Genomic DNA, 18691 nt, shown 5'->3' on the forward strand with positions numbered 1-18691 from the left:
GCTGGTCTTGAACTCCTAGGCTCAAGCAATCCACCAGCCTTGGCTTCCCAAAGTGCTGACATTACAGGCTTGAGCCATCACACTCGGCCAACTTCCACTTTATTACTAAATTCCTCCTTAACCAACTTGAGTTGACTTCTGTTAAATGCAACCAATGATCTTAAGACATTTATGCAGTTGGGCTGTAAATTCTCAACAGGCAGGAACTTTTAAATCGTTTATAGTCACCTTAGCACAAAGTACAATGCCATAGACACAGAAGTTATGTAACAAATATCTTTTACCTAAAAATTACCATGAGCAGGACATGGGAACACTGAGGCCAGAGGATCACTTGAACCCAGGAGGTCAAGGCTGGCTGCAGTGAGCTATGATTGCACTACTGCACTACAGCCTGGTTGATAGAGCGAGTCCCTGTCTCAAAAAATAAAAAATATGGCCAGGTGCATTGGCTCACACCTGTAATCCCAGCACTCTGGGAGGCCAAGGTGGGCGGATCACTTGAGGTCAGGCGTTCAAGACCAGTCTGGCCAACATGGTAAAAACCACAACTATACCAAAAAATACAAAAATTAGCGGCGCGTGGTGGCGCACACCTGTAGTCCCAGCTACTCAGGAATCTGAAGTGGGAGAATTACTTGAACCTGGGAGGCACCACTGCACTCCAGCCTGGGAAAGAGCGAGACTCCATTTCAAAAAAAAATAAAAATAAAAATAAAAAATATGATCATGTCACCCATTGTAAAGAAGACTATGAAAACAAGTCTTTTACAAATTACTTAGAACTATGTGTTTCTTTTCATTGTACTGAGTATGCCAAATGCAAGAAAGCTTTTGAGTTTTCTGTTTCTCAGAAAAACTTGTTTCTCAAAACCTCAAAGATCAAGTATAATAAAATCTGATATTGGCCCAAACACCAACTTGTTGTATAACCTTGAGCAAGTCATTTGATCAATCTGAGACTCAACTTCCTCACTGGTAACAAAAGGCTATATTCCTAAACTTTGGCACTACTTACACTTTGGGCCAAATAATTCTTTGTTTTCAGGGGTTGTCCTGTGCACTGCAGGATGTTTAGAAGCATCCCTGGCTTCTACCCGGGATCCCTGCTTTTCACTTACACTGTTGCCCCTGCCTGGAAATCTCTTCCTTCCTATAGTTGCATAGGTTGCTCTCTTGTCTCGTTTTTGCCACCTTTTTGGCAAAGCCTTGCTTGATCATCCTTTTAAAAATTGCAACAGGCCAGGCGCCATGGCTCACGCCTGTAATCCCAGCACTTTGGGAGGCCGAGGCGGGCAGATCACGAGGTCAGGAGATTGAGTCCATCCTCGCCAATGTGGTGAAACCCTGTCTCTACTAAAATACAAAAAAATTTAACTGGGCATGATGGCGCGCGCCTGTAGTCCCAGTTACTCGGGAAGTTGAGGCAGAGGAACCGCTTGAACCTGGGAGGAGGAGGTTGCAGTGAGCCGAGATCGCGCCACTGCACTCCAGCCTGGCGACAGGGCAAGGCTCCGTCTCAAGAAACAAACAAACAAACAAACAAAAAACAAAAAAAAATAAAACCAGGCGGGATGGCTCATGCCTGTAGTCCCAGCACTTTCGGAGGCTGAGACAGAAGGATCGCTTGAGCCCAGGAGTTCGAAACCCTGTCTCTACTAAAAATACAAAAAATTAGCAGGGTGTAATGGAGCACGCTTGCAGTACCAGCTGTGGGGAGGCTGAGGTGTGAGGATCGCTTGAGCCCTAAGGTCCAGGCTGCAGTGAGCCATGATCACGCCACTGCATTCCAGTCTGGGTCACAGAGTGAGAACATCTCTCAAATTTAAAAAAATTTTTAAAAATTGCAACTGTACTACCCCACCGTACACTCCCTAGCACCCTTTCCTGCTCTATTTTTTCCCCACAGCATTTATCAGCACCTGACACAATATTTCACAGTGTATTTTACCCACACACATAAACACTATGAAAAGAGAGATTTTTGTCTGTTTTACGAAGAGGAGCTCAATTTTTTTTTTTTTTTTTTTTTTTTGCTGTAAGTAGGAATCAACTTACATACTCCTCTCTCCACCTCGGCTTTATTTGTTTGTTTATTTATTTATTTTATTTTTAAGACGGAGTCTCACTCTGTCACCCAGGCTGGAGTGCAGTGGCGCGATCTTGGCTCACAGCAGCCTCCCTCTCCTGGGTTCAAGCAATTCTCCTGCCTCAGCCTCCCGAGTAGCTGGGTTAACAGGCGCGCACCACTACGCCCGGCTAATTTTTGTATTTTTGGTAGAAACGGGGTCTCACCATGTTGGCCAGGGTGGTCTCGAACTCCTGACCTCAAATGATCCACCCGCCTCGGCCTCCCAAAGTGCGGGGATTACAGCCGTGGGCCACCGTGCCCGGCTCTCCACCTCGATTTTAGAAACTCCAGAGAAATAACAAATATAATATCCAAGTACTCCGTAAAGTTAACAGACATCAGTTCCTGGTTCATAAACTAGCAAGAAAAAGCAAAGTCTCTACGAAAGGCACGCCTTAAGCGTGGCTCTCTTTTAGAAAAGACTTTCCCTTCAGGACAGCACATGGAGAGCCCCTAGAGACTGGCCAGTCCGGCTCCAGGGCCCCTGCGGACTCTTCCCGCTCAAACTCACCGCCATTGCACCGCCCAGCCGACTGTGCAAATCCACGACAATGACCCTGGCGACCTCCACAAAGGAGTGGTTACCTTTCCCCTCCCTCTCGGGGATGCCAGGCCTCCCACGAAACTAAAGCACACGCTTCACACCTGCTGAGGCAATCATCCGGCTCCTTACTAACTACAGCCAAGGCATCTCAGAGCCCGCCGGGAATTGTAGTTCCCAGACCACCCGAGCAGACACCCAGCAGGCGCTGACTGACTACAATTCCCAGAGAAAAACGGGTTATCGGAAGTCTACCCGATAGGCCCACTCAGAGGGGAACCGGCAGTGACGTCACTGGCATGTTGAACTACAAAGTCCATGATGCAGTGCGGGATCGCCGAATGCCGCGAGTGCGCCCTGGTTAGGTTGGAGTCCCTTGGCCATCAACCTTTTCACCCGGTAGAGCTGGTTGCTTGTCGGGATGCCAGGATACGCAGTTAATTACTATTCGGTGACTGAGGTGCTACTTATGGCTTGCCACTATGCACAGATATTTATTACTGTCAGTGGCATTCAACAGCCCAGCATTTAGACATTGTATAACCGCGTATTAACAATCTCCTTTTTTTTTTTTTTTGAGACGCAGTATCGCTCTGTCGCCCAGGCTGGAGTGCAGTGGCGCGATCTTGGCTCAGTGCAACCTCGGCCTGCCGGATTCAAGCAATTCTCCTGCCTCAGTCTCCCGAGGAGCTGGGACTACGGGCGAGCGCCACCACACCGACTAATTTTTTGTATTTTTGGTAGAGACTGGGTTTCACCGTGTTAGCCAGGACGATCTCGATTTCCTGACCTCGTGATCTGCCTCCCTCGGCCTCCCAAAGTGCTAGGATTACAGGCGTGAGCTACCGTACCTAGCCAACAATCTCCTTTTTTTTTTTTTTTTTTTTTTTTTTTTTTTTTTTTTTTTGAGAGGGAGATTCGTTCTGTCTCCAGGCTGGAGTGCAGTGGCGCGATCTCGGCTCACTGCAACCTCCGCCTCCCGGGTTCAAGCGATTCTTCTGCCCCAGCCTCCTTAGTAGCTGGGATTACAGGCGCGCGCCACCGCGCCCAGCTACTTTTTGTATTTTCAGTAGAAACGGGGTTTCACCATGTTGGCCAGGATGGTCTCGATCTCCTGAACTCGTGATCCGCCCACCCCAGCCTCCCAAAGTGATGGGATTACAGGCGTGAGCCACCGTGCCCGGCCAACAATCTCCATTTTTAAGCGAGAGGCTGAAAGCCTACCTGGTCCCATTGCCTGACTCAGACTATTTAGAATACTACCAAACAGGGCCAGGCGCGGTGGCCATAATCCCATTATTTTGGGATGCCGAGGTGGGCGGATGACCTGAGGTCAGGAGTTTGAGACCAGCCTGGCCGACATGGTGAAACCCCGTCTCTACTAAAAATACAAAAATTAGCTGGGTATGGTGGCGCGCACCTGTAGTCCCAGCTACTCGGGAGGCTGAGGCAGGAGAATTGCTTGAACCCAGGAGGCAGAGGGTGCACTGAGTCGAGATCGCACCACTGCACTCCATCTTGGGCGGCAGAGCGAGACTTCATCTCAAGGAAAAAAAAAAAAGACTGGCCGGGTACGGTGTCTCACACCTGTAATCCCAGCACTTTGGGAGGCCGAGGCAGGTGGATCACGAGGTCAGAGTTTCGAGACCAGGCTGGCCAAGATGGTGAAACCCCGTCTCTACTAAAAATACAAAAATTAGCCGGGAGTGGTGTCACACGCCTGTAATACCAGCTGCTGGGAAGCTGAGACAGGAGAATCACTTGAACCCGGGAGGTGGAAGTTGCAGTAAGCCAAGATGGCAGCACTGCACTCCAGCCTGGGCGACAGAGCAAGACTCCGTCTCAAAAACAAAACAAAACAAAAAAAAGACTATGCTACCATACAGAGATATATGGTGTCTGATACAGTAGCCACTAGCCACATGTGGCAATTTAAATTCAAATTAATTAAAAATAAATAAAATTTAAAATTCATTTCTTGCCGGGCACAGTGGCTCATTCCTATAATCCTAGAATTTTGGGAGGCTGAGGCAGGAGAATCACTCAAACCCAGGAGGCAGAGGTCGCAGTGACCTGAGATCACGCCACTACACTCCAGCCTGGGGGACAGAGTGAGACTCCATCTCAAAAAACAACAACAACAACAACAACAAAACACACAAATGGCCGGGCGCCCTGGCTCATGCCTGTAATCCTAGCACTTTGGGAGGCCTAAGTGGGCGGATTGCCTGAGCTCAGGAGTTCAAGACCAGCCTGGGCAACATGGTGAAATCCTACCTCTACTGGAAATACAAAAAAAAAAAAATTAGCGGGGCGTAGCAGCATGTGCCTGTAGTCTCAGCTACTCAGGAGGCTGAGGCAGGAGAATTGCTTGAACCCAGAAGGCAGAAGTTTCAGTGAGCCGAGATCACACCACTGTACTCCAGCCTGGGTGACAGAGTGAGACTCCAGCTCCAAAAAAAAAAAACAACAACAAAAAACCACAAATTAGTTACTCACATGTGATAATTTATTAACACAGTAAAACATTAAGCATCTACAATGCACTTTAAGGGATTGGGGACCCTTTAAGGGGATGGGGAACGCAGCCCAGATGCGTGTCTACCTAAGGGTTTAAGGGAAGGGAATACACACACACACAAACACATACACACAGAACTTTTTTTTTTTTTTTTTTACATTTTTCAACAACTAGTTTTGAAATACAAATTCAATGATGTCCTAAAACAATACTTGGCATATGATATGGGGTCAATACAAATTTGTTGGATGAAAGGAAAAAGTTAAGAAGGAACCTTAGGCTACCAGTGGCTCTCCTGCCTCTAGGCTGCCTCCCTCACTTTCCATACCCTCTTCCTTTAGCTACCAACCATTTAGTCATCACTTCCTGACAGCCCAAGTCTGAGTTAAATGCTCCCCACTAGATGTTCCCCGAAGCACCCCTTGCCTTGGAAATTTCATCTCATGAATTGCCTGTTTATTTATCACTAGACTAAAATCTGCATAACAGCAGAGACTGTGCCTAGCACGATGTCATGCCCATAGCAGGTGCCTTATAAATATTTATTAAATGAATGAAAGAATCCTCATCCTCCACAGCTCTTATAACTATAGCTATAATTTCTTGTCCCAATTCTGCCCTAACCAGTACTATTTTCATCTCTTTGATTCATCACCTTCCAATCCACATTGGTAATTGAAAGTATTCATACAACAAATATTTATTGAGTACCTCCCATAAACCTGACGTAGAGCTAGGATGGAGTCAAGAACAAGGCAGACCATGGTCCCTTCCTTCATGGAGCTTACAGTCTAAAGGGCATGAGACATTAAATTAGAAAATAAACTAGTAAGTATTTTATTAGAAATTATGAAACACCTGCCTTCATGTCTCCAAATTCAACTTTTGTAATTTTCCCATTTAAGTGACTGAGCCTGGTCATGGTGTTGCACACCTGTAATCCCAGCAGTTTGGGAGGCTGAGGTGGGTGGATCACTTGAGGAGTTCAAGACCAGCCTGGGCAACATGGCGAGACCCTGTCTCTACAAAAATAAAAATTAAAAAAATTAGCTGGCTGGGCACGGTGGCTCATGCCTGTAATCCCAGCACTTTGGGAGGCCAAGGCAGGTGGATCACGAGGTCAGGAGTTCAAGACCAGCCTGGCCAACATGGTGAAACCCCACCTCTACTAAAAACTACAAAAATTAGCTAGGCGTAGTGGTGCGCACCTGTAGTCCCAGCTACTCAGGAGGCTGAAGCTGACGAATTGCTTGAACCCGGGAGGTGGAGGTTGCAGTGAGCCACGATCACATCACCGTACTACAGTCCAGGTGACAGGGCGAGACTCCGTCTCAAAAAAAAAAAAAGTAGCTGAGCATTGTGGTGCATGCCTGTGGTCCCAGCTTCTTGAGAGGCTGAGGCGGGAGGCTGAGGCAGGAGGATCACTTGAGCCAAGGAGGTTGATGCTTCAGTGAGTCATGTTCGAACCATTGCACTCCAGCTTGGGTGATAGGGCAAGAGTCTGTCTCAAAAAACAAAACAGCCAGGTGCAGTGGCTCACGCCTGTAATCCCAGCACTTTGGGCGGCCGAGGTGGGTGGATCATGAGGTCAGGAGATCGAGACCATCCTGGCTAACATGGTGAAACCCCATCTCTACTAAAAATACAAAAAATTAGCCAGGCGTGGTGGCGGGTGCCTGTAGTCCCAGCTACTCAGGAGGCTGAAGCAGGAGAATGGCATGACTCAGGAGGCGAAGCTTGCAGTGAGTCGAGATTGAACCACTGCACTCCAGCCTGGGCGACAGAGCGAGATTCTGTCTCAAAAACACACACACACACACACACACACACACACAAACAAAAACATAAGTGACCAAGATTCCTGTTTTAAGGATCATTTGAATTTCATTCATTCAACAAAATGTATTTAGCTTCTCCTGTGTACAAGGCACTATTCTAGATGCTGGAGACACAACATTTGAAAAAGACAGGCATAGGCTGGGTGTGGTGGCTCACACCTGTGATTCCAGCACTTTGGGAGTCCGAGGCGGGCAGATCATGAGGTCAGGAGATTGAGACCATCCTGGCTAACACGGTGAAACCCCGTCTCTACTAAAAATACAAAAAATTAGCCGGGTGTGGTGGCGGGCGCCTGTAGTCCCAGCTACTCGGGAGGCTGAGGCAGGAGAATGGCCAGAACCTAGGAGGCGGAGCTTGCAGTGAGCCGAGATCGCACCACTACACTCCAGCCTGGCGACAGAGCAAGACTCCGTATCAAAAAAAAAAAAAAAAGAAAAGAAAAGAAAAAAAAGAAAAAGACAGGCACAGCTGGGCACTGTGGCATACGCCTGTAATCCCAGCACTTTTGAGAGTCTGAGGCAGGTGGGTCACCTGAGGTCAGGAGTTTGAGACCAGCCTGACCAGTATGGTGAAACCATAGTCTCTGCTAAAAATACAAAAAAATTAGTCGGGCGTAGTGGCGGGCGCCTGTAGTCCCAGCTACTCGGGAGGCTGAGGCAGGAGAACGGCGTGAACCTGGGAGGCAGAGCTTGCAGTGAGCCGAGATCGCGCCACTGCACTCCAGCCTGGGCGACAGAGCAAGACTCCGTCTCAAAAAACAAAAACAAAAACAAAAACAAAAATTAGCCGGGCGTGGTGGCACACGCCTGTAGTCCTAGCTACTCAGGAGGCTGAGACAGGAGAATCGCTTGAACTCAGGAGGCGGAGGTTGCAGTGAGCTGAGATCCCAACACTGCACTCTGGTAGGGGCAGCAGAGTGAGACTCAAAAAAAGAAAAAGAAAAAGACAGGCACTGCCACATCCTTCAGAGAGCTTCCAGTCTAGTGGAAGGGACAGACATTAAACCAGTGAGAGCAATGGGAGGCCATCGAAGGATTTTAAGCAAGGAAGGGACATGGTCCTATTTGAATTTTTTTTTCTTTTTTTGAGACGGAGTCTCACTCTTGTCCCTCGGGCTGTGGTGCAGTGGTGCAATCTCGGCTCACTGCAACCTCCACCTCCCGGGTTCAAGCAATTCTCCTGCCTCAGCCTCCAGAATAGCTAGGATTACAAGTGCCTGCTACCACGCCTGGCTAATTTTTGTATTTTTAGTAGAGACGGGGTTTCACCATGTTGGCCAGGCTGGTCTCTAACTCCTGACCTCAAATGATCCACCAGCCTCAGCCTCCCAAAGTGCTGAGCCACTGCTCCCGGCCCCTATTAGTATTTTATAAAAATCATTCTGAGGAAGAATTGAAAAAGAGCGAAAGTGGAAACAGAAGGGTATTGCAATTGTCCTGGTGAAAGGTGATGTGGTCTTGGACTATGGTGGTGACAGTAAAGATAGATAAATGTAGACAGATTCAAGAGATACTTAGAAAATATTTGTGTTACAGCTTAGTAATATGGCTTTTTAATTGGGAACTGTCAATTATTTGCTAGCCTATGTAAAATACCCTCTAGACAAAAGAATTTAGAAAGATGTCATAGTGGATAAGAACTTAGGCTGTGATTCAGACAGAGATCATCATTTACTAGCTGGGTGACCTCAGGCAATTCAACTAACCACTCTGTGAAATAGGGATAATAATGTGTAACTCTTAGGATTGCTTGAGGATTAAAGAAATAATATGTGTATAAACTCTGTTTATGTATGTGTGTATGTCTGGCATATAGTAAGCATTTTAAAATGTCAGCTATTTTTAATATTGATCTATAAACATTAGTCTGATTAAAATGGAAAAAGCTTACATGTGCCCCATAATAATCTCTTCCCTGGCTTAACTGAGCTAGTTATCACAATGTAATTGTGTGTTATACCTTTTACAACTTTCAAACCATATCGCATTCATTCTTCAAAACCTCACAACAAAACTCAATTCCTCCCTGATTTATTTATTTTTAACTTTTCTTTTTCAAGACGGGGTCTCACTCTATCACCCAGGCTAGAGTGCAGTAGTGCAATCTCGGCTCACTGCAGCCTCTGCCTCCCGGGTTTAAGCAATTCTCCTACCTCAGTCTCCTGAGTAGCTGGGATTACAGGGGCGTGCCATTATGCCTGGCTAATTTTTGCATTTTTAGTAGAGACAGGGTTTTACCATATTGGTCAGGCTGCTCTTGAACTACTAACCTCAGGTGATCCACCTGCCTTGGCCTTCCAAAATGCTGGGATTATAGGCATGAGCCACCATGCCCAGCCTCCCCCGATTGATTGATTGATTGATTTTATTTTTTTGATACGGAGTTTCATTCTTGTTGCCCAGGCTGGAGTGCAATTGCACGATCTCAGCTCACCGCAACCTCCGCCTCCCTGGTTCAAGCGATTCTCCTGCCGCAGCCTCCCTAGTAACTGGGATTATAGGCATGCGCCACCACACCCAGCTAATTCTGTATTTTTAGTAGAGACAGGGTTTCTCCAGGTTGGTCAGGCTGGTCTTGAACTCCCGACTTCAGGTGATCCACCGGCCTCAGCCTCCCAAAGTGGTGGGATTACAGGCGTGAACCACCGCGACTGACCCCCCCGATTTATTTTTAAACCCATCCCACTGGTCACTCTGCTCAATTTGGTAATTTGTTAGCATTTCTAAATTTAGATCCCTAAGGCTATAATTAGTTTTAGCTTGTCTGTGAGTCCTTTTGTATTGGTTTTTCGTGCATATTTACCTAGCTTCCCTACCTTCAGATGACAAGGTTCTTTCTCTGAGGAAAAAATTGTGGGAACTTCTTTATATGCTTCTGCTCCTAAGGCGTGTGGCATTCAATGAATAGCGTTATTTCCCTACCCTTTTAGGGACTTTTTGTTTTTCAATGTTTTTTTCTTCTACATCTGTGTTCTGCCTTTACCTGTATGCTTCCTGAATGGCAAACAGATTTCTTTTTTAATTGACACAAGCGAAGAGTAGAAGAATAAAGAGAAGAAGGTAGGATTTTTTTTTTTTTTTTTTTTTTTTGAGATGGAGTCTTGCTCTGTCGCCCAGGCTGCAGTGCAGTGGAGAGATCTTGGCTCACTGCAAGCTCCGCCTCTGGGGTTCACTCCATTCTCCTGCCTCAGCCTCCCCAGTAGCTGGGACTACAGGCGTCCGCCACCATGCCCGGCTAATTTTTTTGTATTTTTAGTAGAGACGGGGTTTCACTCTGTTAGCCAGGATGGTCTCAATTTCCTGACCTCGTGATCTGCCCACCTCGGACTTCCAAAGTGCTGGGATTACAGGCGTGAGCCACCGCGCCCAGCTCGAAGGTAGGATTTTTTAGGACTTACAGGTTTAGCTGATGCTGGGGTCGCTCTGCATGCAACTTCAGACAAAGCTAATGGGTCAGCAGAGGTAGGCAGGGTCAGGGTGGTGGTTGCATTCACGGGCTTTGGAGTCAGGTGCCTGGGTTTGCGTTGATGCTGTGTCCCAGGCTAGCTCTATGGCTTTAGGCAAGTTCTTTCAACCCTCGGACCTCTGGGTTATCATGGGACCCACGAGATAATGATAATACCTACCTCTTATGCTTGCTATGAGAATAAAAGGAGCTCAGCCAAGATGATTAGCCCAGTGCCTAGAATGTGGTAAGTGTTCAGGAAATATTAAGCTGGAAGGAAGGAAGGAAGGAAGGAAGGAAGGAAGGAAGGAAGGAAAAGGAGAAAGGGAGGGAGGAAGAGAGGGAGGGAAGAAGGGAAAGGTTAAAACTACTGGAAGCCAGTTTGGTCAGTTAATTAATGAAAATTCTAAATCTGATTGACATGAGCTAGGAACAAGAACAAGTAGCCATGATAATTAGAGAAACTGCCTTTTTATTTAGATAAATGTAACCAAATTAAAGAAGTTGTACTTCTCTGGTGCCAAATTTTTAAGAAATCCCTGTTTTCTAGATTTCTTCTAAAGTGGTATATTCGTAACTCCCAGAAATTAAAAATCACTAACTCATGCTATACTACTTCAGACTTAGAACCCACAAGATTCAGCCTGCCATCTCATCAACATTCCACAGAGGATGGAAGGCTGTGTCATGGGCTCATATGGGAAACGTGACACCTGAATCATCAAAACACAGCTTGTGGTTTCTAAATAGCCAACCTACCCACCACTACTGTTAATGTCTCCACCATTAGCATCACCATTATGGAGCAGTCCAAAGGCTCTACAAGAGATGGAAGGAAAAAAGGAAAGAAGGGAAGGAGAAAGGGAAAGAGGGAGACAGGAAGGAAAAGGGGAAAAGAAGGAAGAAAAGAAGGGAGAAAAAGAAACAGGTAGGCTGGGTGCGGTGGCTCACGCCTGTAATCCCAGCACTTTGGGAGGCCGAAGCAGGTGGATCACCTGAGGTCAGGAGTTCGAGACCTGACTGGCCAACATGGTGAAACCCCGTCTCTACTAAAAATACAAAAATTAGCCAAGCATGGGAGCACACACCTGTAATCTCAGCTACTTGGGAGGCTGAGGCAGGAGAATCGCTTCAATCTGAGAGGTGGAGGTTGCAGTGAGCCGAGATCACGCCATTGCACTCCAGCCTGGGCAACAATAGCGAAACTCTGTCTAAAAATAAAATAAAATAAAATAAAGAAATAGGTAAAGACAGCCAATCATATATTATTGAGATTCCAACCTCACTGAGTTTTTTTAGAATTTATTTTTGTGCATTTCCAAAGTTTAAGATTCCTGCCTCTATTGTATCAATAAGATTAGACTGGTGTAAACTGTATGAACTGGAGAAACAACCACGGTCATACCCTTTTTTTTCCTAGTAATTGGTCAGATCCCTAATATCTTATTAGCCAGAAGTCTAGTATCTTCCTCTACATCCTATTCCATATAGAGTCTGAGACTGTGAATTCTGGAGTGGGATTGCCTGACTTTGAATCATGAACCCCGCCCCCATCCATAACTTGTTGTGTGACCTTGACCTGTCTGCACCTGTAGCATGGTGATAATCATGGTACTCATCTAGTAATCATCTCTAGTAAATAGATGATTATATTAGATTATCCATTAAATATTTATTAACCATCTTTTTTTTTTTTTGAGACAGGGTCTCACTCTGTCACCTAGGATGGTATGCAGTGGGATGATCATGGCTCACTGCAGTCCTGACCTCCCAGCCTCAAGCAATTCTCCCACTTTAGCCTCCCAAGTAGCTAGGACTACAGGTGCACACTACCATGCCCAGCTTGTTTTTTAATGTTTTAGAGAAACAGGATCTCACTATGTTGCCCAGGCTGGTCTCAAACATCTGGTCTCAAGTGATCCTCCCACCTCAGCCTCTCAAAGTGCTGAGATTCCAGGTGTGAGCCATTGTGCCTGGCCAAGCCTCCATTATGTCCTAGGGATTTCTTTCTCAGTGCTACAGATAAAACTCAGCAAAGAAGCCCGGGCGAGGTGGCTCATGCCTGTAATCCCAGCACTTTGGGAGGCCGAGACGGGCAGATCACTGGAGGTCAGGAGTTCGAGACCAGCCTGGCCAACATGGTGAAACCCTGTCTCTACTAAAAATACAAAAATTAGCTGGGCATGGTGGTGCGTGCCTGTAATCCCAACTACTTGGGAGGCTGAGGCAGGAGAATCACTTGAACCCAGGAGGCGGAGGTTGCAGTGAGTACAGATTGCACCATTGTACTCCAGCCTGGACAACAGAGAGACTGTCTAAAACAAAACAAAACAAAACAAAACAGAAAAACAAACTTAACAAAGAACACAAAATTCCTGACCTCGTGAAAATTTATATTCTAGATGGGGTGGGGCAGAGAGAGCACAAATAAATGAAAAAAACATTTTATATAGTGAGATATGCTATGAAGAAGATAAACCAGGATGATGCAATAGAGAGTAACTAGGGGAGGGAAGTGAGGTGATGGTTTAAGTTGGATGGTCAAGGCCATCCCAAAGAGGTGATACTTGAGTTGAGAAAAAAAAGTCAGCCACACAAAGATGTATGTAAAAGAGTTCCAGGCAGGAGAACTAGCAAGTGCAAAGGCACGAAGTGGGAAAGAGCCTAATTTTTTTGTTTGTTTTTGTTTTTTTGAGGCCGGGTCTCACTCTGCTACCCAGGCTGGGGTGCAATGGTGCACTCATGGCTCACTGCAGCCTCGATTTCCTGGTCTCAAGCAATCCTCTCGCCTCAGCCTCCCAAGTGAGCTTAAAATGTTTGAGAAATCAAATATACTTTTCTCCTCATACCTCTCTTTTCAAACATCCAGCATCCGCTTCTCACATTCTACTGGATAGCTTCTTCATTCACTGACAGCATAGAAGCAATTAATATACAACTTTCATGACTTCCTTTTACTACATCTACTATCACACCTCTATCCACTAATATGTGCTCTTTTTGTCACTTACAGTGAACAACAATTAGGGCTCCTATTAAGACCTATGCTCCATTGGTACATTAGACCCCATTGTCTTTTGCCCATTAAGAGCTTTTATTCCTCTAGTTTCTTATCTCACCTCTTGCATCATCAGATTTTTTCTCTCTAGATCATACTTGTCTGCATTCACACATATCTTCTAACCTAATGCAAGCAGACAAGCAAGCAAAACCAAACTGAACAAAATGCCAACAAACCCTATCCTTTGCCCTATCCCACAATACCCTTCCAGTACCGTCCAATACCTTCATTGCTCTACTCCCCTTTACAGTAAAGCTCTTTAGGAGAACTACCATGCTTTCTCTAATTCGTCTTCTCCATTTTTCTCCTCAACCTTTAATTTTATTTTATTTGTTTATTTTATTTATTTAAATCTTTTTGAGACAAGGTCTTATTCTGTAGCTTAGGCTGGAGTGCAGTGGCTACATCACTGCAGCCTCAAACTCCTGGGCTCAAGTGATCCTCCCACCTCAGCCTCCCAAGTAGCTGGGACTACAGGAGTGCACCATCTGGCTAATTTTGTTGTTTTTTGTATAGATGAGGGTCTCAATATGTTGCCCGGGCTGGTCTCAAACTCATCAACTCAAGCAATCCTCCTGCCTCGGCCTCCCAAAATGCTAGGATTACAGGTGTGAGCCACCATGCCCAGCCTCTCCTCAACCTTTTATTTATTTTTTTATTTTTATTTTTCTTAGAGGGAGTCTAGCTCTGTCACCCAGGCTGGAGTGCAGTGGCGTGATCTCAGCTCACTGCAACCTCCACTCCCCAGGTTCAAGTGATTCTCCTGCCTCAGCCTCCCGAGTAGCTGGGATTACAGGCATGTGCCACTATACCCAGCTAATTTTTGTATTTTTAGTAGAGATGGAGTTTCACCATATTGGCCAGGGTGGTCTCGAACTCCTGACCTTGTGATCCTCCTGCCTCAGCCACCCAAATTGCTGGGATTACAGGCATGAGCCACCGCACCCAGCCTTCCTCAACCTTTTACCTGCTGTACTCCATGGAATTGTCCAGATCATCAATGACCTCCATGCTGTCAAATCCGATGGCCAATTCTCTGTTCTCATCTTACTTGACCTATGAACTACATTTGACGTATTTGAAAACTCCTTTCTTGAAACATATTTCTTCTCTGTCTATTCTTTCCTGATTTATTGGCCATACCTCTTCAATTTACTTAATATTCCTCACCTTTTCTCTACTGGCCCTTCCTTTCCAGATGTACTCATATGCTAAGTGATCTTATCCAGGCTAATGGCTTTAAACACAATTTACATGCTGATGAGTCTCCAATTTTAACTACAGGCCCAACCCCTCTCATGAACTTCAGACTTAAGATCCAACTGCCTACTTGACATCTCCACTTGAATTTTTATATTAGTTATCTATTGCTGCCTAACAAATTACCCCAAAACTTAGTGGCTAAAAACATTAATAACCAGGGCCGGGCACGGTGGCTCACACCTGTAATCCCAGCACTTTGGGAGGCCAAGGTGGCTGAATCACCTGAGGTCAGGAGTTTGAGACCAGCCTGGCCAAGATGGTGAAATCCCGTCTCTACTAAAAATACAAAAATTAGCCAGGTGTGGTGGCATGCACGTGTACTCCCAGCTACTTGGGAGGCTAAGGCAGGAGAATCACTTGAACCCAGGAGGCAGTGGTTGCAGTGAGCCAAGATAGCGCCATTGTACTCCAGCCTGGGCAACAAGAGCAAAACTCTGTCTCAATAATAATAATAATAATAATAATAATAACCATTTTTTAAGAGACAGGGATCTCACTATGTTGCCCAGGCTGGACTCAAACTCCTGGGCTCAAGAAATCCTCCCACCTCAGCTTCACAAGTTGGTGGGACTACAGGCACATGCCACTGCGCCTGGCAGTATAACCATTTATTATCTCTTGCGTTTCTGCAGGTTAGAGGTTTTGGAGCAGTTTGGTTGGGTGGTTCTGGTTTATGAGTTTTCATGAGATTGTAGTCAGATGTTAGCTAGGAAAACATTTATCTGAAGCTTTGGCTGGGGCCGGAGGGTCTTCTTCCAACATGACTCCCTCACAAGCTGAAAAGCTAGTCCTTGCTGTTGGAAAGAGGTCTCAGTTCCGCTCAGTGTGGGCCTCTCCACAGGATTTCTTGAGAGTCTTGCAATATGGCGACTGCCTTTCCCAGAACAAGAGATCCAAGTCAGAAGTTACAATCCCTAATCCAGTGTGAGAGGAAAGTACAAGTGAATGTGAATAATAAGAGGCAAAAATAATTGTGTGCCATCTTGAGACTGGCTACCACAATGTCTAAAAGCCATTTTGTACTTCTCATGTTCAAAACTGAATTCTGGATCTACCAGCTGTTTTCCGAATCTGTTCATCCCTCATTTTTCCCAATCTCAAGCCAGTGCTCAGACCATACACTTTGGTGTCATTCTTGATTCCTCTTTATCTTTCATATCCACAATCTATCAGCCAAACTTGTTGACTCCACTCTCAAAATATACCCAAAATCTAACTTCTCACTATAAGTCTAGTCCACACCATCATCATTGCTTGCTTGAATTAATGTTGTAGCCTCCTAACTAGTTTTCGTACCTCCTCTTTTGCCCCCTTCAGTCTGATACCCATAAAGCAGCCACAGTGATCCCATAAAAAAAAACAAAAAACAGCAGATGAGATTATTTCATTACTCTATTTAAAACCTTCAGTATCTGGCCAGGCATGGTGGCTCACACCTGTAATCCCAGCACTTTGGGAGGCCGAGGCAGGCAGATCATGAGGTCAGGAGTTTGAGACCAGCTTGGCCAACATGGTGAAACCCTGTCTCTACTAAAAATACAAAAATTAGCTGAGAGTTGTGGTGCGTGCCTGTACTCCCAGCTACTTGGGAGGCTGAGGCAGGAGAATTGTTTGAACCCAGGAAGCGGAGGCTGCAGTGAGCCGAGACTGCACCATTGCACTCCAGCTCAGGCGACAGGGTGAGACTATCTCAAAAAACAAAAAACAAAACCCTTCAGTGTCTTCTAATCTCAGAAGTAATTTTTTGTTGTTGTTGAGTCAAGATCTTGCTCTATCACCCAGGCTAGGCGTGGTGCAATCACAACTCACAGCAGCCTTGACTTCCCAGTCTGGAGTGATCCTTCTATTTCAGCCTCCTGAGTAGCTGGGACCACAGGCACACACCACCATGCCTGGTTAGTTTTTTCATTTTTTGTAGAGATGGGGTCTTGCTATGTTGCCCAGGCTGGTCTCAAACTCCTGGACTCAAGTGATTCTTCTGCCATGGCCTCCTAAAATACTGGGATTATAGATGTGAGCCGCCACACCTGGCATAGAAGTAAAATCTAAAGTCCTTACCATGACATGGTCCTTCATGATCTGGCATCTAACTACCTCTTTCACTCATGTACCATCAGTTTCTTCCTGGTTCATTCTGCTCCAGCCCCATTGCCTCCTTCCTTTCCTCAAACGTGCCAAGTCAGCTCCTGCCTCAGGGTCTTTGCACTTCCCTGGAAAGCCTCTATCCGAGATATCTACATGGCTAACACCCACACTACCTTCAAGCCACTGCTCAGTCTTTTTACCTTCCCCGTCACTCTCTATCTCCTCATTTTGCCTTATTTTCCTTTTTAGAATGTATCCCACCTGATATATTATATTGTTATTTGTCATTATTATCTTGCTACTGAAATAGATCTCCAACAGAATGCCTATTTTCTTCATTGCTGTATCCCCAGGGCCTATAATAGTGTTCTACTTATGATAGATTTCAATCAATATTGCTTGAAGGTAAGGAAGGCTCAATGCAGGAACTGAAAGAGGCTAATTCATGTAAAGTTGCATGGCAGAGTGCCTGGCACACATGAGTATGAGTTATTTTTATTTGATATGTCTAAATCACAAGGGGCTTATTTAATCCAAAGAAGAGTGGACGGTTTTAAACATCAGAGTGGACTCTTCTAACATCAGAAGGATAACCAGATGGAATGGGAGTCTTGTCAGTCCACTACTGCTGTTTTGTATTCCCCCCTCCCCGCTGCCCAAGAAAACCCAACAGTCACTGCTGACATGGAGCTTTCCACATTTCTCCTGGATGCTTATATAATCTGCAAGGACGTCAGATCTGGGTCCCCACACAGGTCCAGTGGGAACACATAAAGATCTTGGGAAATTGGGACAAGGACTATTTCCAGTAACCACACACCTAAAGATGCCATTCTCAACCTTTTCTCCCTGGTGACACTGCTCTTAACATGTGAAGCAATATTTTTGTCTTTTTTAAGAGACGGGGTCTGGCTCTGTCACTCAGGCTGAAGTGCAGTGGCACGATCTCAGCTCACAGCATCCACGACCTCCTGCCTTAAGTGATGCTTTCACCTCAGCCTCCTGAGTAGCTGGGACTACAGGCATTCGCTGCTACACCTGGCAAATTTTTAAATTTTTTGTAGAGACGGGGTCTCACTATCTTGCCCAGGTTGGTCTTGAACTCCTAGGCTCAAGAGATCCTCTTGCCTTAGCCTCCCAAAGTGCTGGGATTACAGGCTTGAGCCACTGTGGTCGTGTGAAGCAACTTTGTATTTATTTATTTATTTATTTGAGGCAGGTTCTTTCTCTGTCACCCAAGTGGCACAAACATGGCTCACTGCAGCTTTGACCTCCTGGGCTCAAGCAATTCTCCTGCCTCATTTTTTGTAGAGACAGGGTCTCACCATGTTGCCTAGGCTGGTCTTGAACTCCTGGGTGATCTTCCTACTCAGCCACCCAAATTGCTTGGATTATGGATGAGCCACCATGCTTGGCTTGAAGCAACATTCTTTTTTTTTTTTTTTTTGCCCCGAAAGAGTCTTGCTCTGTTGTCCAGGCTGGAGTGCAGTGGTGTGATCTTGGCTCACTGCAACCTCTGCCTCCCAGGTTCAAGCAATTCTCCTGCTTCAGCCTCCCAGCTAGTGCCACCATGCCCGGCTAATTTTTGTATTTTTAGTAGAGACAGGGTTTCACCATGTTGGCCAGGCTGGTCTCAAACTCCTGATCTCATGTGATCTGCCTGCCTCAGCCTTGCAAAGTGCTGGGATTAAGACATGAGCCACCGTGCCCAGCCTTGAAGCAACTTTTTAAAAAATTGAGATACTTCTAGAGTCATATGCAGTTGTAAGATATAATGCAGAAAGAACCCTCACACACTCTTCCCAG

The 18691-nt window shown here is 45.8% G+C and overlaps 1 protein-coding gene across 2 annotated transcripts in view; it reads right to left on the reverse strand.

The window, feature by feature from the left end:
• The window catches only part of LARS1 (leucyl-tRNA synthetase 1), a 68711-nt gene extending 65763 nt beyond the window's left edge, over positions 1–2948 (reverse strand). The window contains exon 1 of one of the 2 annotated variants that reach the window (XM_003829083.5): positions 2643–2948. In XM_003829083.5, the coding sequence (XP_003829131.1) occupies positions 2643–2648 (6 nt within the window). In that variant the 5' untranslated portion in view covers positions 2649–2948. The remainder of the gene's footprint in view (positions 1–2642) is intronic. The other variant, XM_055112747.2, reaches the window with a different exon arrangement.
• Positions 2949–18691: the final 15743 nt, after the last annotated feature.

Source organism: Pan paniscus, chromosome 4 (genome assembly GCF_029289425.2).
Source record: "Pan paniscus chromosome 4, NHGRI_mPanPan1-v2.0_pri, whole genome shotgun sequence".
Taxonomy (NCBI): domain Eukaryota; kingdom Metazoa; phylum Chordata; class Mammalia; order Primates; family Hominidae; genus Pan; species Pan paniscus.